At 40.0% G+C, this 17,991-nt stretch overlaps 4 protein-coding genes and 3 non-coding genes across 8 annotated transcripts in view; 3 read left to right on the top strand and 4 right to left on the bottom strand.

The window, feature by feature from the left end:
* Nucleotides 1-1,708: 1,708 nt before the first annotated feature.
* LOC144057372 (zinc finger BED domain-containing protein 4) lies at nucleotides 1,709-8,738 on the bottom strand. Its single transcript, XM_077574851.1, has 5 exons — nucleotides 8,176-8,738; nucleotides 6,841-7,065; nucleotides 5,148-5,407; nucleotides 4,497-5,052; nucleotides 1,709-2,887 (listed from the first exon to the last, which is right to left on the bottom strand). The coding sequence occupies exons 1-5, from the start codon at nucleotides 8,323-8,325 to the stop codon at nucleotides 2,048-2,050; spliced, it is 2,031 nt and encodes a 676-aa protein (XP_077430977.1). The 5' UTR covers nucleotides 8,326-8,738; the 3' UTR covers nucleotides 1,709-2,047.
* Nucleotides 8,739-8,965: 227 nt separating this feature from the next.
* vma22 (vacuolar ATPase assembly factor VMA22) lies at nucleotides 8,966-11,444 on the bottom strand. The gene is made up of 5 exons (XM_077575019.1): nucleotides 11,234-11,444; nucleotides 10,583-10,686; nucleotides 10,399-10,505; nucleotides 10,128-10,319; nucleotides 8,966-9,846 (listed from the first exon to the last, which is right to left on the bottom strand). Exons 1-5 carry the CDS (start codon nucleotides 11,336-11,338, stop codon nucleotides 9,719-9,721), a joined length of 636 nt encoding a protein of 211 aa, XP_077431145.1. The 5' UTR covers nucleotides 11,339-11,444; the 3' UTR covers nucleotides 8,966-9,718.
* A 707-nt stretch (nucleotides 11,445-12,151) lies between these two features.
* Nucleotides 12,152-12,223, bottom strand: trnae-uuc (transfer RNA glutamic acid (anticodon UUC)). The gene has a single exon. It is a non-coding gene; the product is annotated as a tRNA-Glu (tRNA).
* A 441-nt stretch (nucleotides 12,224-12,664) lies between these two features.
* trnah-gug (transfer RNA histidin (anticodon GUG)) lies at nucleotides 12,665-12,736 on the top strand. The gene has a single exon. It is a non-coding gene; the product is annotated as a tRNA-His (tRNA).
* A 349-nt stretch (nucleotides 12,737-13,085) lies between these two features.
* ebp (EBP cholestenol delta-isomerase) lies at nucleotides 13,086-15,489 on the top strand. Its single transcript, XM_077553209.1, has 5 exons — nucleotides 13,086-13,243; nucleotides 13,381-13,669; nucleotides 14,782-14,818; nucleotides 14,905-15,035; nucleotides 15,114-15,489. Exons 2-5 carry the CDS (start codon nucleotides 13,384-13,386, stop codon nucleotides 15,332-15,334), a joined length of 675 nt encoding a protein of 224 aa, XP_077409335.1. The 5' UTR covers nucleotides 13,086-13,243; nucleotides 13,381-13,383; the 3' UTR covers nucleotides 15,335-15,489.
* Nucleotides 15,490-17,044: 1,555 nt separating this feature from the next.
* Nucleotides 17,045-17,117, top strand: trnaf-gaa (transfer RNA phenylalanine (anticodon GAA)). The gene has a single exon. It is a non-coding gene; the product is annotated as a tRNA-Phe (tRNA).
* A 209-nt stretch (nucleotides 17,118-17,326) lies between these two features.
* fkbpl (FKBP prolyl isomerase like) overlaps nucleotides 17,327-17,991 on the bottom strand; it is a 5,723-nt gene continuing 5,058 nt past the window's right edge. For both annotated transcript variants that reach the window (XM_077553187.1, XM_077553196.1), the window contains exon 4: nucleotides 17,327-17,991. This exon is cut by the window's right edge and continues 906 nt beyond it. The gene's annotated coding sequence lies outside the window, so the exon portion shown is untranslated.

Below are 17,991 nucleotides of genomic sequence, written 5' to 3'. Positions count from 1 at the left end.
GTAGTTGAAGCCTGGTACTCGGGAGCCACTGTCCTGCCTGGGTTTCCTAACCCTGGTTTAAAGTGACACAGGCGATTCAGTGGGCCCAAGAACCGATGACACAGTACGCTCTAGACCCAATAGCACCTTACACCGTTGAACCAATGGTATCTTATGCCTGAGAATCTGATACCTGCTGTACATTGGTTCTCGGGTGTTAGGTGCCATAGGTTCTTATATGGAAGGGGTCGTCGTTTTAGGATGTATTGTCCTGTAGGTTTTAAGGTGTTGTTGGTTGTAGGGTTTAAGGCAGTTGTAGTTGAACCCTGGTACTCGGGAGCCACTGTCCTGCCTGGGTTTCCTAACTCTGGTTTAAGGTGACACAGGCGCTTCAGTGGGCCCAAGAACCGATGACACCGTACGCTCTAGACCCAATAGCACCTTACACCGTTGAACCAATGGTATCTTATGCCTGAGAATCTGATACCTGCTGTACATTGGTTCTCGGGTGTTAGGTGCCATAGGTTCTTATATGGAAGGGGTCGTCGTTTTAGGATGTATTGTGCTGTAGGTTTTAAGGTGTTGTTGGTTGTAGGGTTTAAGGCAGTTGTAGTTGAAGCCTGGTACTCGGGAGCCACTGTCCTGCCTGGGTTTCCTAACCCTGGTTTAAAGTGACACAGGCGATTCAGTGGGCCCAAGAACCGATGACACAGTACGCTCTAGACCCAATAGCACCTTACACCGTTGAACCAATGGTATCTTATGCCTGAGAATCTGATACCTGCTGTACATTGGTTCTCGGGTGTTAGGTGCCATAGGTTCTTATATGGAAGGGGTCGTCGTTTTAGGATGTATTGTCCTGTAGGTTTTAAGGTGTTGTTGGTTGTAGGGTTTAAGGCAGTTGTAGTTGAAGCCCGGTACTCGGGAGCCACTGTCCTGTCTGGGTTTCCTAACCCTGGTTTAAGGTGACACAGGCGCTTCAGTGGGCCCAAGAACCGATGACACCGTACGCTCTAGACCAGTGGTCCCCAACCACCAGGCCGCGGACCTGTACCGGGCCGTGGGCACCTTTGGACCGGGCCGCGGCGGGCCGCACAGTTGAATGAATAAAAAAAACGTACTGTACTTCCGGTTAATTGATTAGCCGAGGCTTAAAAATATTTTATTTTGAAAAGTGACCAGATTCTCTTTGTTTACGACGGACTCTTGACACATGTCAAGATGCTAATTATCTCAGTCGCATTTTGTTACCCTTGTTATGGTAGTGGACTTGCGTTTGTTGTCGTAGCCTTTTATTAATCAGTGACGAACAGCCAAGCCCCCCCCCCCCCACTACCAACCCACTGGGTAACCAATGGTATCTTACACCCTACAATCTGACACCTTACATACAAGAACTCATGATGCCTTACAGCAAAATGTCTGTGACACTTTAAACCCTATAACCAATGACACCTTAAAACCTACAGCACAATGCCCTTACATCCTAAAACCGATTACACCTAACGCGCTAGAACCATTGACACCTTACACCCTAGAACCGAAGACAGCCTGTATAATCTACGACGCCTTAGACCTGAGAACCTACAGCACACTCGTCAGTCATCACAGTTTTACAACCAAGGCCGACCAACAACACCTTATACCCTACCACCCTTATACCATAGTACCTGAGACACCTTAAACCCAAGACCCAAAATGTGTACAGAACAGGAGATCAGTCAGAAGGTCGGTGTATAATCTAAATCTTACAATAACAAGTCACGGTCATTTATTAAGTGCTAGTGATGAGGCATACACAGAGAAGGAAAATATTCATGTTAGTGGGTGATGCATTGGCAAAAAGGCATTAGAAAATCTAATACATTAACTTTTTGTGTTAATATATCTCAGCAACAGAGTCCAATGCAAATATGTTTGATTAATGTAATCATTGGTTTGTTAGTGGGTTAATTGTCTCGGGGGTTGGTTGGATAAAGAGAGTATAGGCAAACTCAAATAAAAAAGTATTTCCCTTTATTCCTTAGCGCGTGGTGTGATATTTTGTATAAGGCTGCAAACAGCCAGACTATGTCCATAATAATCTGTAATTAGCTTTGAGGTAGATAAGTGTCTCCAGGTTCTTTGGTAAAAAACGTCCTCTCTTGGGCCGCAGACAGCGCTCGGCTTTGCTGAAGATGCTTTCTACCAGGGTGCTGCAAGCGGGTACGGTCAACGCCCTCTTGGCCACCTGGGCAAGGAGCGGGAAGTCAATAGCTTTACGGCGCCAGTAATGCAAAGCCTCTTCATCCGTGGGTTCCTCTCGCAAGTAGATGGCGAGCTCCTGCTCCAGGCTCTTGGCCTGGGTCATGGGTCTCTGCTTGATGAAAGAGAACAACTTGCAGGGCCGAGCCAGCGACGACACGGGCGATGGCGCCGGGGCTGGAGACGCGTGGGAATGAGGAAGTCGTTCCGTGTTGGACTCGGCGGCACATTTGGATAGTTCTTCGAGAACAACTTGTCTGTGCCACTCAGGGTCGCTGCTCCATGTGAGTTTGAACTGGGGGTCAAGGGTGGTGGCGGTGATGTAGAGGGGGTCCTCCAGGATGGGAGCGAGACAACGCTCCGCAGCCTGGCTGAGGCTGGCTATGAGAGAAGGGCAATGGGGGGTTGACGTCTCAGAAAGATGCTTGCGTAAGCCCAGTACGCATGGGAGCGCCAGACTAATGGACACGTGTCTGTCTGTCTGCACATCAGTCTGTGTGTCTGGCTGTTGTTCTCCACACACCATGTCCCAGGCTTCCATGAAGGGCTCCAAAGTATCAGTAAACTCCCTCAGCAACGCCGTCTCTGGGACCCCCAGCACCATTTCCCCAGGACCGCTCATCTCCACCAAGACCTCCACAGAGTCCAGAAGCCGACGAAGTACCTGCCATCCCAACACAGATACATCCTTAGACAACAACTTCATGATACGCCAGAGCAGAGTTGATTTGAGCTTTTTCTTTCTTGGCTATTATGCTTACATGTTATTCAACATCAGTAAAATGAATCCCTCAATTGTTCTGCAAAATGACATTTTCTATTCAGACTAAGCCAGGTGCCTGGTAACTAAGCCTTGTGTTCTGGGAGTTCAAAAACAATTTGGGGTTTAGTGTCTTGTTCAAACGCATTTTCACAATGTTGAGGAAGTGAACTAGACTCTACAGCAGGGGTCATACCCACATGGTGTCTGCGGGCTCCTAAAAAATAGCTCTTCAGTGACTGGACATTGTGTACTCTAAATACAGTTGGGTCAAAAATAACCTAAACTGGGTCAAAAGGGTAACCTTTGACCCACAAACACTATGAGAATACGTCTTGTACGGCTCCCGCTGATATTTTCGCAACCGACCTTTTTTTAGGTCGGACAAATCAGGCGTTGTTTAGGGCGGGACGAAACCAGGAAGTGCCGATGGTGGGGGGGGGAAAACAAACAAACCTAACAGACGAATGGACGCTGCAATTAATTGTGCTCTTGCAGAATTACTCACTGTTTCCTTGTTGAATTTTGAACAGTGAGAGGCGCTTCATGCATTTTTATCTGGTAAAGATGTTCGTGCTTGTTCCCCCCCCTAAGGCGAGACTGGACACGACATTTTTATCCGATACCGTGGCTGGCCAAAACAAACATGCACAAGATGCTACATCATCCAATCAGATCGAAGTATTGTACAGAATGTCCCTCCTTTCCTAAACGGAAGTTCCATATTGATAATGTGAAAAGTTTTCTTGAGGGAATCACAATTATCAATCTGGCTTGTGAGGTTATCAAAAGGGGACCGGACCAACGTTTTGCTTTATTTATTTAAAACAAAATGTTGGGTTCAATGAATAACCCACGAAACAACCCACTTTTTGGAGATGCCCCAAAGTTGTTGTTTTTTGGTTTAAACTGAAAATTGGGTCAAAAGAATAATCCACAAAATAACCAAATTTTCTTTGTTTTTTGTTTATTTTGTTTTTGTTGTTTGTTTGTTTTTTACAATTTTTGGGGGGACCAACCCAACTTTTGGGAATTGGCATGTAAATCAAAAAGTTGAGTCAAAAGAATAACCCAAAACTAAAATTTTGGGTTGTTCAGTTGGTTATTCATTTTGACAACCAAAACGAAAAAAACAACTTTTTGGGTTGTTTTTCAACAAAACAACACAATTATTTTAGTTGTTTAGGGTTTTTCATTTGATGTAATTTTTTGGTTTAAATGATTAACCCAGTTGGGTCAGTCTCTTTTTAACAGAATTTAGGTTATTTTTGACCCAAATGTTATGAAACGGTAAATGCGTCATGTGACATCGGCAAGTCTGCTTGTGAATGTGGGCACGAGCTGTCGCTGACAGCAGGTCTTGCGTGAATGTGTTAGTGCATCCGCGACTGTGGCTCTCGTTAGTCTGCTATTCTCAGCTCCTGTTTAGAATAAATGCATGTATGTGTTCCAGATAGGAAATTATCCTTGAGATTTGATGGCTTACTTTGGCAACAATTAGTGAGATCGATACCTTGAGTTGGGTAGCCCAGTCTTGAACCGCTGGTGAAGCGTTTCCTAGCGCCCCAATCACCATGCCAGGACCGTCAAACACCTGACTCAGTTTCTCTGGTGGAACCACTGTTGTAATGTAGCTGTAGAAGCGGCCAGCTTTGGCCAGTGCAGAAGCCAGCTGCGTACAAGACCGCAATCCCTCTCTGACACAATGGCTAAGAGAGCGTGAGAAGCAGTCCAAACGAGAAACACCAAGATCCCGTTCCCACGAGTCCTCCCATGCTTCGTCTCCTGCGTGTCCATTCCTAACGCCTCCCTTGGCATCGTTACGCCTTTCGGCGTCATCTTCATCATCCTCCTCTTGGCAGAAACCGGGTAGACAGCATGGCTTCACAGTAGCTGTAGCCAGGAGCGGGTCGCACACAACACGGAAGGCTCTTCCAGACACACCGTGAGAGTGACACACTTCTTGAAAATCGGAAAGAATCCGATTCGCAGTGAGGGGAAGACACGCCAGGAGTGCTGAGCGCATCTGCCATTCCAGTGACAGAAAGTGGCAGGTGACACCAAGGTAACTAAAAAAAAAAAGAGATGTCAGCTTATAAGCATTGTATAGAACCATTGAGCACTGTGCTAGTATGCTAGTATGTCGTTTGTTTACAATCTTTACCCTAACGTGGCTGGGGAGGGGGCCCTCCACACATCCAGGCTGAGGCTGAGGGCATGCGCTGAAGCCAGCGCCTGCCGGATAGTCATCTGAGCCTGGTAGGTGTAGGCTGGGAGGAGCTGGTTCTGAATGTAATACTGAGGGTCCGGAGTGTAGCGTGGCTCCAGGAGCTGAAGCAGTACCCTGAAGCCACAGTTTTCCACCATGGAAACTGGCTGCAGATCACGAACGATCATCTTTGCAATCGCCTCACTTATCAAAACCTGTGGTTATAATCAAAAAATGGAAAACAGTTCACCACTAGCCACTAAGGAATTACTATCCATCTTTGTTGTCATACACAGTAAATTATGTAGAGTAAATTTGACCCTATTTAGAGCAGGACAAAATAGACTCAGTATTGGAGTAATATTTACACTTGGAAGAGAGTAAAACAAAGAATTGGAAAAAAAATCAAAGTGACTCAAGGGTGGAGGAACGAACTCACGACCTTCAGCTTGGGAGACAGCCGATCTACTCCCTGAGCCATGCAGCGACTGCTTTCTGTTTGTGTATCACTCGTGTCAGCTGCAGCTGATTCTATGATTTGCTAATTCCAAGAGACCAAAAATTATGTATTTGGTCTCTTGGAGAAAAGCAAACAATAGGAGGGGCATAGCTCAGGTGGTAGTGTGGCAGTCTCCCAAGATATAGGTCGTGAGTTCGTTCCTCAACCCTTGAGTGACTTATTTTTTATTTTTTTTATTGTACTCTCTTAAATCTTAGCCTCCACTAAAACTGAGTCTGTTTGGTCCCTCTCTAAATAGAGTCAAATTTACTCTAAATAAGAATCTAATTTACTTTACAGTATTTACTGTGTATATTCTTTTTGTCAATTGTATGTGATTGTTAGACATTGCTCATTCATTTAGCTTCAATGCTAGTTATTATTGTATGTTTTTAACTGCAGACTTTCTAGTTAGATATCTGTCCATAATACTGTTTTTCCTGATGTCTTCAAATATCACTGCTACAACCTGGAAAAATGGATGCTGCTTCTTCTTGCGTCTTTCTTATAGTAAATTTGACTCTAAACAGAGTACAATTTACACTTGGAACAGAATAAAATATTCATATTTTTAGTGAGTTCAAGAGAATTTTCCTATCCCATGAAAAAAAGATTTTTCACTCAGAAATCCTATGTAAATTTTGCAAGGAGAGATTTTAACTAAATTGTACTAGTTTATAAAAAAAATATTAAAATAGTAAAGTCACTCAAGGGTTGAGGAACAAAACACACAACTTCAGGTTGGGAGCCAATCTACTCCCTGAGCAATACAGCAAGACCAAAAACGATGTCTTTGGTCTCCTTTTGGATATTAGCAAATAGTAAGAGTGGCAGGTTCCCAAGCTGCAGATTGAATTAGTTCTTTAACCCTTGAATAACATTTTTCTTTTTTAACTTGTGAAATGCACACAAAAAAATCCTTCTAAAATTCACTTAGAATTTCTGAATGAAAAAAACTTTACTAGGTTTTTGTCATGGGATAGGCAAGTAAAAATACTTTTGAGTAAATTTTATTCTCTTCCAAGTGTAAATTTTACTCTTGTTTAGAGTGAGACAAAATACACTCTGTTTAGAGTAAGATTTACTCTACATAATTTACTGTATACATGTATATGTGATGACGTGCAAATTCATGGCAAGCTCACCCACCTGACGTGGATCGTGTTTGTCAAACTTGCTCACTACTCCTCCTCCTCCCTCCAGGGCTGCCATCCCGCCAGCACCTCCTCCAACTCCCACTCCCGCGGCCACAGGGAGAGTGTAGCGGGCATTCCCTCCATTGGCCGTCAAAGTGTGCATGGGTGCAGAGGGGTAGCCTTCTCTCTTCATGTCCTTCCTTTTGACAAAGTCATCATACATGGCCTGGTGCTTGCGCTGAATGGGAGCCAAAACAGTGTTACTGCATTAACTGCAGTACCACACATGGGCCATTCCAGAATTGGAGGACAGTTCTGAGACCACTTTTTTTTTTTAAACAGATAACGTCACAAAAAAGCAGCAATTTATTTGGCAGGTAGAATTAATGAATATTCTTTACAAAATTGGCTGCAAGATATTTATCACCACTCATCTGAAGATTACTCTAAAACTAAACATTAAGCGACGAAAATTACTTGTTGTGTATTTAAAAGCCACTACTAGCTTAATGCTAACATGCAATGGGAAACTCCATAGGCACACAGGCTAACAATTAGCATCTATGTGGAAAAGTTGTTTTATTTGTCTATCACTGCATTAGTCTAAACGGCATTCGGATTGATACTACATTTGTGTAATTAGATGTAATCCATCGATTTCACTGCCATTTTATCACAGTCCATTGAAGTAGATGTCAAAATGCCTTTGGGCTGGCATCGCAAACATCACGTGGCAAAACATAGAAAACAGGTGAGATGGGATGTATCCAATAGAAGGCCTCAGTCGACAGCAGAGAGCTGCTAGGGACTTCTCTTTTTTTTGTTTTGTTTTTTGCTTGTGGGAAAACAATAGTGTGAATCAGAGCCCTAATGCTAAAAATAATGCAGTATTTGTGCATACGGTATGTTAGCTTGCTTGCTGGCTACAGTATTTTAATACAGTCCTACAAACAAACATAATCCTTAGTTCTGTATTCACATTTGAGAGGCCGAAATCAGACAGATAGGACTTTTTTTCTTTTAATGATTAAAAACATTTTGACCTTCTTTCCATTTTGTGTGTTATTGGACAGTGCCAGTTTATTTCTTTAGTAGATTTATTGGATTAAAACATATTTTAGTGAATGAATTCGGTTTGGTTTGGTTATCTATTTCTTCAGCCTCTTAATGTGAGAGGATCATTAAGCAAAAAAAAAAAAAAAAAGTTGGGTTAAACATGAACAATTGGTCTCCCCCACTTATAAAATGATGGCTACGCCCCATGGGTGGGAGCAAAATGTCCTCCAATTCTGGACTGACCCAAACAACATTGCCATTATTCATTCCCATCGCGTTTTGGGGGAATTACCTTAAGATGCGTGACGAAGTTGGACGTGACGCTGCGCTTTGCTTGGATTCTGGTGCCGCACGCCTTGCAGTTGGATTCGATTTTGCCATTCTCGCCCTCGAACACAATATTAAAGTAATCCAAAATAGACACCTTAGAAACGGACGCCATGGGCGCAAACACACTGTATCGTCTGCACCCTATCCGAAATCACGAGCAAGGACAATGATGATAATGGTGGTGATGATTGATGATGATGATGATGATGGCGGTGGTGGCGGTGATAGTGATGAGAGCGACGTAGCGGTCCTTCTTCGCTGGCTTTCATGGGCACAGGTCGGCGTGTTCACTTCACGGCCCCCCGGTCACGCAAATGAAAAAAAAGAAAATCAAAAGAGGGAGGGTGCACAAAATAAGGAGACCGAAGTTGCGTGAGATGGCTCGATTACACGGCCGGAAAGCTAACACGGGCGACTGCGGATGTCAGCCTGAAAACAACAGTTGAGGATACATCCGCCGTTCGGACGCAGGAGACGAGACGACACACAGTCGCGTCTGTGCGCGTGTGCTTGCTCGTGAGCTCGGACCGGGAAGTACACGCAGGAGACAGAGTTTTATTTCCGGTTGCCGGAATCCTTGGTCGGATGCTCAGTTTGAAATCGCTGAAGCTTCGTAAAATAAATACAACTGTACTTGAATGATTCCGTTCAAATGTATTGTACATAGCACATAAAAGGAGGATACTTAAATGTTTAAAAACAGACAGTTCGTGTCGTAATCATTAAATGCAAACGTGTGTGTGTATCATACATAGTGTATGTATGCATGTCTTAAGAGATGTGCTAGTGAATCTTTGTGAACCTTTGAGGCTTTCTTTCAAATTGTGCCGAGTAAGATCCAGAGCTTTGGTGCTTCAGTGAAAGCAACATATGGGACATCTAGTGGACGAACGAAGTAAATGCAATCTGTCATTGAAGTACGAAACAAACACACTTATCTTTCATCAATAAAAGTTTAAATAAATCAGATACAGAGCATGTATTACTTACAAAAGTTTGTGCTACTAATACAAGTTTTTCATACATAAAATATGATTGACGTGTGTATGTTGATGTTTATTATAAACAGGAGTATGTGTGAACAGTGTATGCGTCTCTTCACGCTCTCTAATTTTGCATAAAATATGCGTCGTTAGTATGCACCAGATCTACTCAGTTACAATGAGGCAACAGTTACAAGCAATCTGCCAGCGGGGAATGTCCACCGCTTTAACTTTAATCATAAATTACAGGGCATCCTGATGTGATCTATGGCCTCAACTTGGAAAAACCATCCACACCCCCGTCGGGTAATTAGTTTGCGAGGGCATCAAAATGGGCCGGTCGCCTCTAGGTGGCCACTGGGCTTTGCATAACCACTCTGTTGAGTGTAGTAACCCCACAGGTACCCTTTTGTCAAGAGAGTAGTGTAGTAAATCATCCATTATATTAAGCACATTCAACAACACATTTACAATGAAGGCTGACAATCAAGGACAAACAAATTAACAACCCAAAGATTATTTTCAGCATCCTGTTAGGTCCTCTTTTTTTCTCTTTTCCTCCCCTTTCTCTTGAAAATGTCGCTTTAGCTCCTGTCTGGTGTTTACAATTTGCACCTGAAGTGTTGCAATCTCAGCCGACAGTTCGATGACTGTAAAACAGCACAGACAAAAGACAAAAAAACAAAACAAAGGAAGCGGCTTTCATTAGTCGTCGTCACAAGGCTCGCTATTTCATCTGAAATTCTAAATATGGTTAACTATTGTAAAACACATTTTACTGTATTACTGTACAGCATTTCTATGGCCTTCTATATCATTTGGTGTGCGGCAGCCTTTAGTGTTACATAAAAAGCACAAACAATGGATCCAGATGTAGACAGCTAAGGTAGGCATGAAGCCATTTGCCACTATTTGGACTCTCCTTCATTACCTTGCTTGAATGACAACTGGGCTTGTTTCAGGGATTGTGGCACCAAAATCCCGAACCACTGAAGTGGATTTTGCTGAGGATTCAGTTCACTTCTTGAGGCTGGAAGGCCTTCTGGTGATTTTTCATGACTTAATTCTTCAACTGTCTCCTTTTCACTGAGAGTTTCTTTAGGCTTTGTCCTTCTTCTGACACCTGTGAGGGGAGAAAGGCACATCCAGAATGAAGAAACGACGATAATTTGAAGATGGTTTCAAATGGACCCAAGTCTTACCTTCCTCTTTTGGACCAATGTCTTCAACAGGCGTGTGAGTGTCACGACACTCATTATTATGCTTTGGTGAATCAGTGCAGAACTCAACATTGTCATGATCAAGTTCTCTGTATACACAGAAAGCCATCACTTTTAGACTATGTAAGGAATGTTTTGATGAAATAAATCATGCTTGAATTCTCACCTTACATGAACAGCAACCAGTGGTTTTATCTCACTTGCATACTGAAGAGCTGAAACCTGTTTGTTTCCCATGGAATATCGTGCCTTGGAAATGAAAAACCATCCCTGCACAGATCATGAAATGAAAAGATTACTTGTACATGACACGTGTGGTGAAAAAGGAATGAATCCGACAATTTCAAACAAATTATTGATTTACAGATTTACAAATCAGTCTCATGAACATCTTTGACGTTAGATATTTTTTTTAACCACAATTTCTTGACCACAGCCTATATGCTCTGACTGTTATGGTTATGCTGGTAATATCGTTAACAGTCTATTTTTGGTACAAAACAAAATGATCGTGAATTGACACAGCAGAGGTTGAAGCGAGGCATGAACCATGCCCAGTGCATGACTCGATCCGCCAATTGACCAATAAGCGCAGTTCACGGTAAAATAGCGCTAGCAGGAGAGTTGCCGGTCACGGTAAGACATCCACTGCCAAAAATTAAATCATACAATGTCTGTCTACGTCTTCCTAACCGTTGCTGGAGAATGTCCGCTCGATTTGCTTACCCAAGTGTCAATTTCGGAGCCACAAATTAGCGTTATGTGTGTTATTTTGCCCAAAATAATATTAAAAACAAAGCTATCTCTTCGTCACTACCTGCTCGATAAGGGAGTTAAGACGAGCTCGTTTTTCCTCCAGTAACTCCAGCTGGTCCATGAAAGCAAGCAAGTTTTCATCCAGTAAATGAGCAGATTCGTCCATATTTTTTCTTCTTCTTCTAAATAGTCGATTGGCACGAAACAGACGATAAATTACAGACGACAAAACTTCCGCAATGCGTCACGTGACATTACATCACGTGGTATAACACGTCATGTTTCAGCGGAAACTGGACTCTTCGGGTTCTGAACAAGAAAAGTACTTAGTGAATTAACTTTAGTTGACCTTAATTGAATTTTTTTAAATTATATTGTTATATATTATATTATTTTTCCTTATCTTTATTGTTTAGTTTGGGGTTTTGTCTTTTATGTCGAATTGTTGTTTGTTTGTCATATATCGAATTGTTGTTTGATTTTTTTTTCAATAATTGTGAATGTTAATAAGCAAAGATGGAAACTTTGAATTGATTTCTGATGTCCCAATGCTGTGATTGTTAAAAGCAGAGTAAAAAAAAAAAAAAAGACTATTTGACAACGTTTGAGGTTCTGGCCACAAAGTACCCGTAAACTAATTCCAGGCAATATGACGCCATAAAGCAACCTTCTTAATAGAATTAGCCACAAAATAAAAAGAATGCCATCCATGTGTAATCGTCTATAAGGATCGAGGATCTCAAAGCGCAGTATAGTTTGACTCGTGATGACGGTGGCGTTAACTATTTTTTGGCTTTTAAATTGTAATACAAATACATCCATATTCTTGAAGGGGATCACAGCTAATACATTATTTTCGTTCGGCAATGACAAAGTGACGTTCAATTACAGTATTTTCTTGTGCCAAATCGTAAGATAAAGAAACAACAACAGCAACAACAAAATCACATTTTTAATTTGGAGGGCAAAAAAAGAAGAGTTCCCATACCGGGAGTCGAACCCGGGCCGCCTGGGTGAAAACCAGGAATCCTAACCGCTAGACCATATGGGACCTATTGCTTTCGGGTTACAAACAATTTTTTATACTAATACCATCACATGGTCACAGCCCAACCAATTTTCACCGCCAAGTCAAGTCATCTTGTTGATTGTCGAATTACGAACAACATTTTTTGTAGTTACATCGTTTATTAGCTATTTTAAACACAAACTGATTCAAATCAAAAATTCTATAAGGTGGTTTGAATGAAAATCTCGATTTGAGGTGGTTTGACGGAGCATGTGAATGAATGTAAAAGAAAGATTTAAAGAACTCATTTGAATGATGAGTTTATCAAAACAGATAGAAACCAGATTGGTTTACTTTCATATAAGGTATAAAACAATTGGGGCCCGTCCATTGCACACGCAAACACGCAAATTCCGTACGATGGCAGATATGCCTTATAAATCCATTATTTTTTGTCGTAGCCCTATCGTACCTAGTTAGCTCGCCGTGATCGTATAGTGGTTAGTACTCTGCGTTGTGGCCGCAGCAACCCCGGTTCGAATCCGGGTCACGGCATGAGGAGTACGACGTTGTCCAGGTACTAACATTTTCGTGTTCCGCTATCTAATAATAAATATTTTACAGAATAAAATTGCTTATTTACATGTTTGCATCAAACTCGGAAACGTGTTGCATTTCATTACAGTCATGACGAAATAGAACTGCGTGACGTCAGCACATTTTGGCGTTAACTGAGGCGTCGACGGTGAGGTCCAGTACAGTTCTAGCATCTACTGATGTCTTTTTTTTAATTGGTGTATTCCAACGATGACGCCCATGTTCCGAGAGGTCGAGCCAATCGGCGAGCGAGTTGATATCACATGCTACGTGGCACACCGAAGCAAACAGCCTGATTGGTCAGCTACTGGATTTCCGTGTTTGATTTTTTTTTGTACACATTGTACAAGTGTATAGTATTTGACAGTTTTCTTACAGTGTGTCATTTCTTTTGAAGTTAAGGGTTGTTGTTTTATTTTGTTTTTACTTTTCGTCGCTGTTGAGAACAAAAAACGCATTTCAAACGTGAGGCATTTTTTCCCTCCTACTCTGTCATTATGATAAAGCAGCTCGAAGTTAATTTTTACTTATGCATTGTATTCATTTATGAGGTGCTTTGTAACTGTAACAAAACATGCTCACAAGTTTCTGCTTCAAAACAGGTGATGGAATCCGTATCTGCACCGCGCCATCCCTACTGGCCCAGAGATCTTCTGATCCCTAATTATGTGGCCAATGATCGATCCATGGCAGAGATTCTGACGTTTCTCTTCTCCGTGTCTGCGGTGTTTATGTTGGTGACCTGGTTGATTACTGGCCGGCTGAGCACACTGAGGCGTCTGACTGTGTGCTGGTTTGCCGTTTGTGGTTTCATCCACACTGTCATCGAGGGCTGGTTCACTCTCTACTATGATGTTATTCCAGGAGACCAAAGCTTCCTGTCACAGTTGTGTGAGTACCAAGACATGTTTTAGGACTCCCAAAAAGTTTGGGCTTTTAGTTGAATTTCAGGATGATACACAATGACCTACAAAAATGAAATTTGTTGAAACCTTTGGATGCACATATCCAACTGTTCAGTGTTTTAGTACTTTTTCAAAAAGCTTTCAGAAGGTTACAGGAGATCAAATTATGTTCACCTGTTAGTTTATAGTGCATTTTTTGTTTGTTCTAAAATTCACAATCATTATCTTTCTGGGAATATAGTTTAGAACTTGAATGGGTTGTCATCAGAGCACAGATCCATGCCAAAGACTGAACAGTCCTGATTTTGAATTCTTTGCACCAAAATGTGACCCTTGGCCGTATTGTACACAAAGTCAAAGTGTGGGTATGTGACACATTGACAATCTCTAGTTAATATGTTAGAAATTAATAATGTTTTGATATTTTAAACACTTGATAAAATGCGGGCAAAAATAACCCCGTTTCAAACTCAAAACAAATGGCCTGTGATCAGTTTTAATGTAGAGGACCATAAATGACCGGATTATGGAGATAAATTTGTGTCTTTATTTTCAATTAAAAAAAAAAACTACTCTTTTTTTGCAAACAAATAATCGCTTTTTGTTTGGTTTAAAATAACGACACAATTTTTCTCCATACCAAATGAGGAAAGTGTGACAACTGAAATGTGCACAACGAATACGCCATCTTGGAAAACATATTTAAGAGTATTTTTTAATTGTATTATTATTATGGTTTTTGCACTTAAAAGTACTCCACCATTGTTTTTGTAAACTTTGGCGAGTACATTAAACAAGTAATCGTCTCAGTAAAGATACTTATTGGATTTAACGGAGTCAGAGCGCTATCTAGTGGACAAAAGGTGCAAGGACATCATTCTACGCGATGCTTAACACTTTTTAAGAGCATTCATTAACTGATTCATGAGAAAGAAATTTGCGTTTAATGAGCAAAAATTTGGCTGATTATGGCAATTCTTAAGAATGCAACTATCGGATGATTAAAATTGCTGACCGATGCCCTGGTTAATAAAAAAATAAAATAAAATAAAAACATGCATGTCTTGTTAAAATATGTTTTCACTTTTTTTTTTCCAGGGAAAGAGTACTCTAAAGCAGACAGTCGATATGTAATGTGAGTTTTTGATTGCACACAAATCCTAATTACATAACTTGTACATCTGACTGATTGTACTCAAATCATGTTTCTTGTGTGCCCAGAGCTGATAACTTTACCGTTTGTATGGAGACCGTGACTGCCTGGTTATGGGGACCATTCAGCTTTTTGGCTGTGTTTGCCTTCTTAACTAACAAGCCGTACAGATTGGTCCTGCAGCTCATAATTTCACTCGGTAAGAAAAATTCAGCAATTTACATTGCATTGCATCTGTATACTGTACTTAAAGCCATGTTATGTCGTCCTCCTCCAGGCCACCTGTATGGAGCTGTGCTGTATTTTTATATAGAGCACAAAGAGGGTTACTCACACAGTGAACTGGGACACCCCATCTACTTTTGGTTCTACTTTGTGTTCTTGAATTTTCTGTGGGTCATCGTGCCAGCGGTGCTCATTGTGGACGCCTGGAGACAGCTGTCAGCCGCCCAGACACATTTGGACCGGAGAAAATCTCAAAAGGCAAAGAAACAATAGGAGGATGTGACTGTGGCTTGACACGTTCCCACATACAGTATGACACGAAAATACACTTACAGATGAAAAACAATCTGTCCTAAATGTTAGCCATGGAGAAAATGTTTTTGATAAGGACCAGGATGTTCAATAAATCCTTTCACAGAGTGGTCTTACTTGAATGAATGGTTTTGGCTCCACACATAACAGAAAAAAATCCACAAACATCCTTTCGAACAATTTAATAAAAAAAATTAATTTGTTCTGTATTTTATGTTCGTCCCCACTTCATGTTTCAAACCTAAATAAACCTAAATTGTAGATTACTTCTACGAAAAAGCTTTTCCAGTGTTTTCAAATACACAATATTGATACATTTTAAAATACCAGATCCTATAAGTAATTGATTAGTTGATTCTTACGGTTGCTGACTATAAAGTTTATAGTCAAGACATTATGACGTGAGGAAACACAAGAGCACAATATATAAAGACCTTTCTTTCTTAGGAAATCCTTTACTTTATAAAGAACAGCTACTGATTTTCAGCTATTTTATTTTTAGTGTATTTTATGTGTGGCTTCCTACGAAAGCGTATTATAAAACAACTCCTGTTTTTCTGACAATTTTTTTTAGGGAGCTTTGTTTTTTTTGAGTATTTTATTTAAATTTTCTGTTTTTCTGAATATTCTTTTCTGTTTTACTGAATATTCTTTTCTGTCAATAAAAAAAATCAGAAAAACAGGCTGAAAAAAATTATTCAAAAAAACAGGAAAAAAAATATTTTAAAAAACAGGAAAAAAAAATCAGAAAAACAGGCTGAAAAAAAATATTAAAAAAAACAGAGAAAAAAAAATCCGAAAAACAGAGCTGGTGTTCTGTTTTTCAGAGTAATTTTATTTTTTATTTTTTTACATCTGAACTCCCAAGTTGCAGATTCGCTAATAGCGGAAACCGACACTTTCCCGCATACCTCCATATGCAATAAGATGGTCATGTTTACTTACTGGCTCTCAATAAAGGAATGATTGTGTATACTGTATTGTGGTTTATTCTCTAATCTCTGAGGGAAAAAACGTTTAAAAAAATACTCAGAAAAACCGAAAAATAATTATTTTATAAAACAGGGAAAAATTACTCAGAAAAACAGAAAAAAAATAATATGAAAAACAGAGGAAAATATATATATTTATAAAAACAGAAAAAATACTCAAAAAACAAAGCTACCCCCAAAAATTAGTCAGAAAAACAGGACTTTTTTCCCCAAGTGAATGCAATACGCTTCCGTAGCTTCCAACACTTTATCACTAGCTTTATGATCAATAATCCCTCCCAAAAACTTTGTTTTAGTAACTCGTTAGATTATATATCACAGTTGAGCTACGTACCAAACACCATAATTTTTACCCATTTAATGATAACTTATTACAATTAAACCTTTTTATTCTAATGATCAATTACCATTCTACAGTGTTTATTAGTTGTTTCATTTTATCTCCTGGGTAAATTAAATTTGTATTATCAGTGAACATGATACATTTTAATACATTTGAAAAAGTACAAATATAATCGCAATAGATGATAATAATTTAAGTCCCAATACCGAACCCTGTGGAATACAACAGGTTACTCTTGTCAGGTGTGTTTCAGTATTATTTCCAATATACAAATCAGTTGTTCACATGTAGTAAATTTTAGATAAATATGATATTGTAGATGTAATTCCACTACACGCCGAAATAGCTCAGTTGGGAGAGCGTTAGACTGAAGATCTAAAGGTCCCTGGTTCGATCCCGGGTTTCGGCATTTTGCGTCTCTGTTGCTTCATCATGTGCGACATCTAGTGCTCTTTAATTAGAAATACATGCGAATCGCTGAGCAAGCCTCAAAACCAACCCAATGTAACCCTCATTTTGGCTCCTCAGCAATACTCAATTTACTTAACTCAACAGCTGAAACAAAGTGTTGTAGTTTAGGTGGTTTGACATAATTCCACCAAGAAATGGCAGAAAATATCAATTTTGTACCATTCTTTATAGAAAGAATGACCTTTATTTCGAATGAAAACATGAGGTATCAAGCAAAACACATTAAAATGTTTAGGCATTCAAATCAAACTATCAAGCATTTCAGATTAACACAAAATAAAGAGTGGATCCCCATTCACTTATGAGGTTTCAAATAAACTGCTAATTTTCACAACATTCTGACAAGATTCTGAGCACAACTGTTCAATACCTGAAATGTCATAAAGGCAACGACGTGCTGCCATGTTAAAAAAAAAAGGCTTCACCTTTTGCCAGCTGCCTAAAGAGGAAACAGTTGGTTTTAATTACAGCACCAATTTGCCGAGCCTATACGCCCAAAAAAATTTAAGTAAATAAATAAATAAAATATAAACACTACTGGATTATCACAATCATTAAGTGCAGTTCATCTTAACTCATTCACTGCCATAAATTCATTATAAAAAAAAACTTATTAAAAATTAGGGGTGACTGGCAATACAATTTTTTTATTGTAATTAATCGCACGATTTCACTTGTTAACTCACAATTAATCACAAATGTTAATATGTAATGTACAATAAAAAAATTCTAGGCTTTCATACTGATACATAGAAATAATTCAAATGAATTTTTGACGTTTATAGCCATCAATGGCAGTGAATGAATAAAAA

Source organism: Vanacampus margaritifer, chromosome 1 (genome assembly GCF_051991255.1).
Source record: "Vanacampus margaritifer isolate UIUO_Vmar chromosome 1, RoL_Vmar_1.0, whole genome shotgun sequence".
NCBI classification, from domain to species: Eukaryota; Metazoa; Chordata; class Actinopteri; order Syngnathiformes; family Syngnathidae; genus Vanacampus; species Vanacampus margaritifer.
Note: the sequence above shows the minus strand (reverse complement) of the source record. Positions and strands in the feature narration are given on the sequence as shown.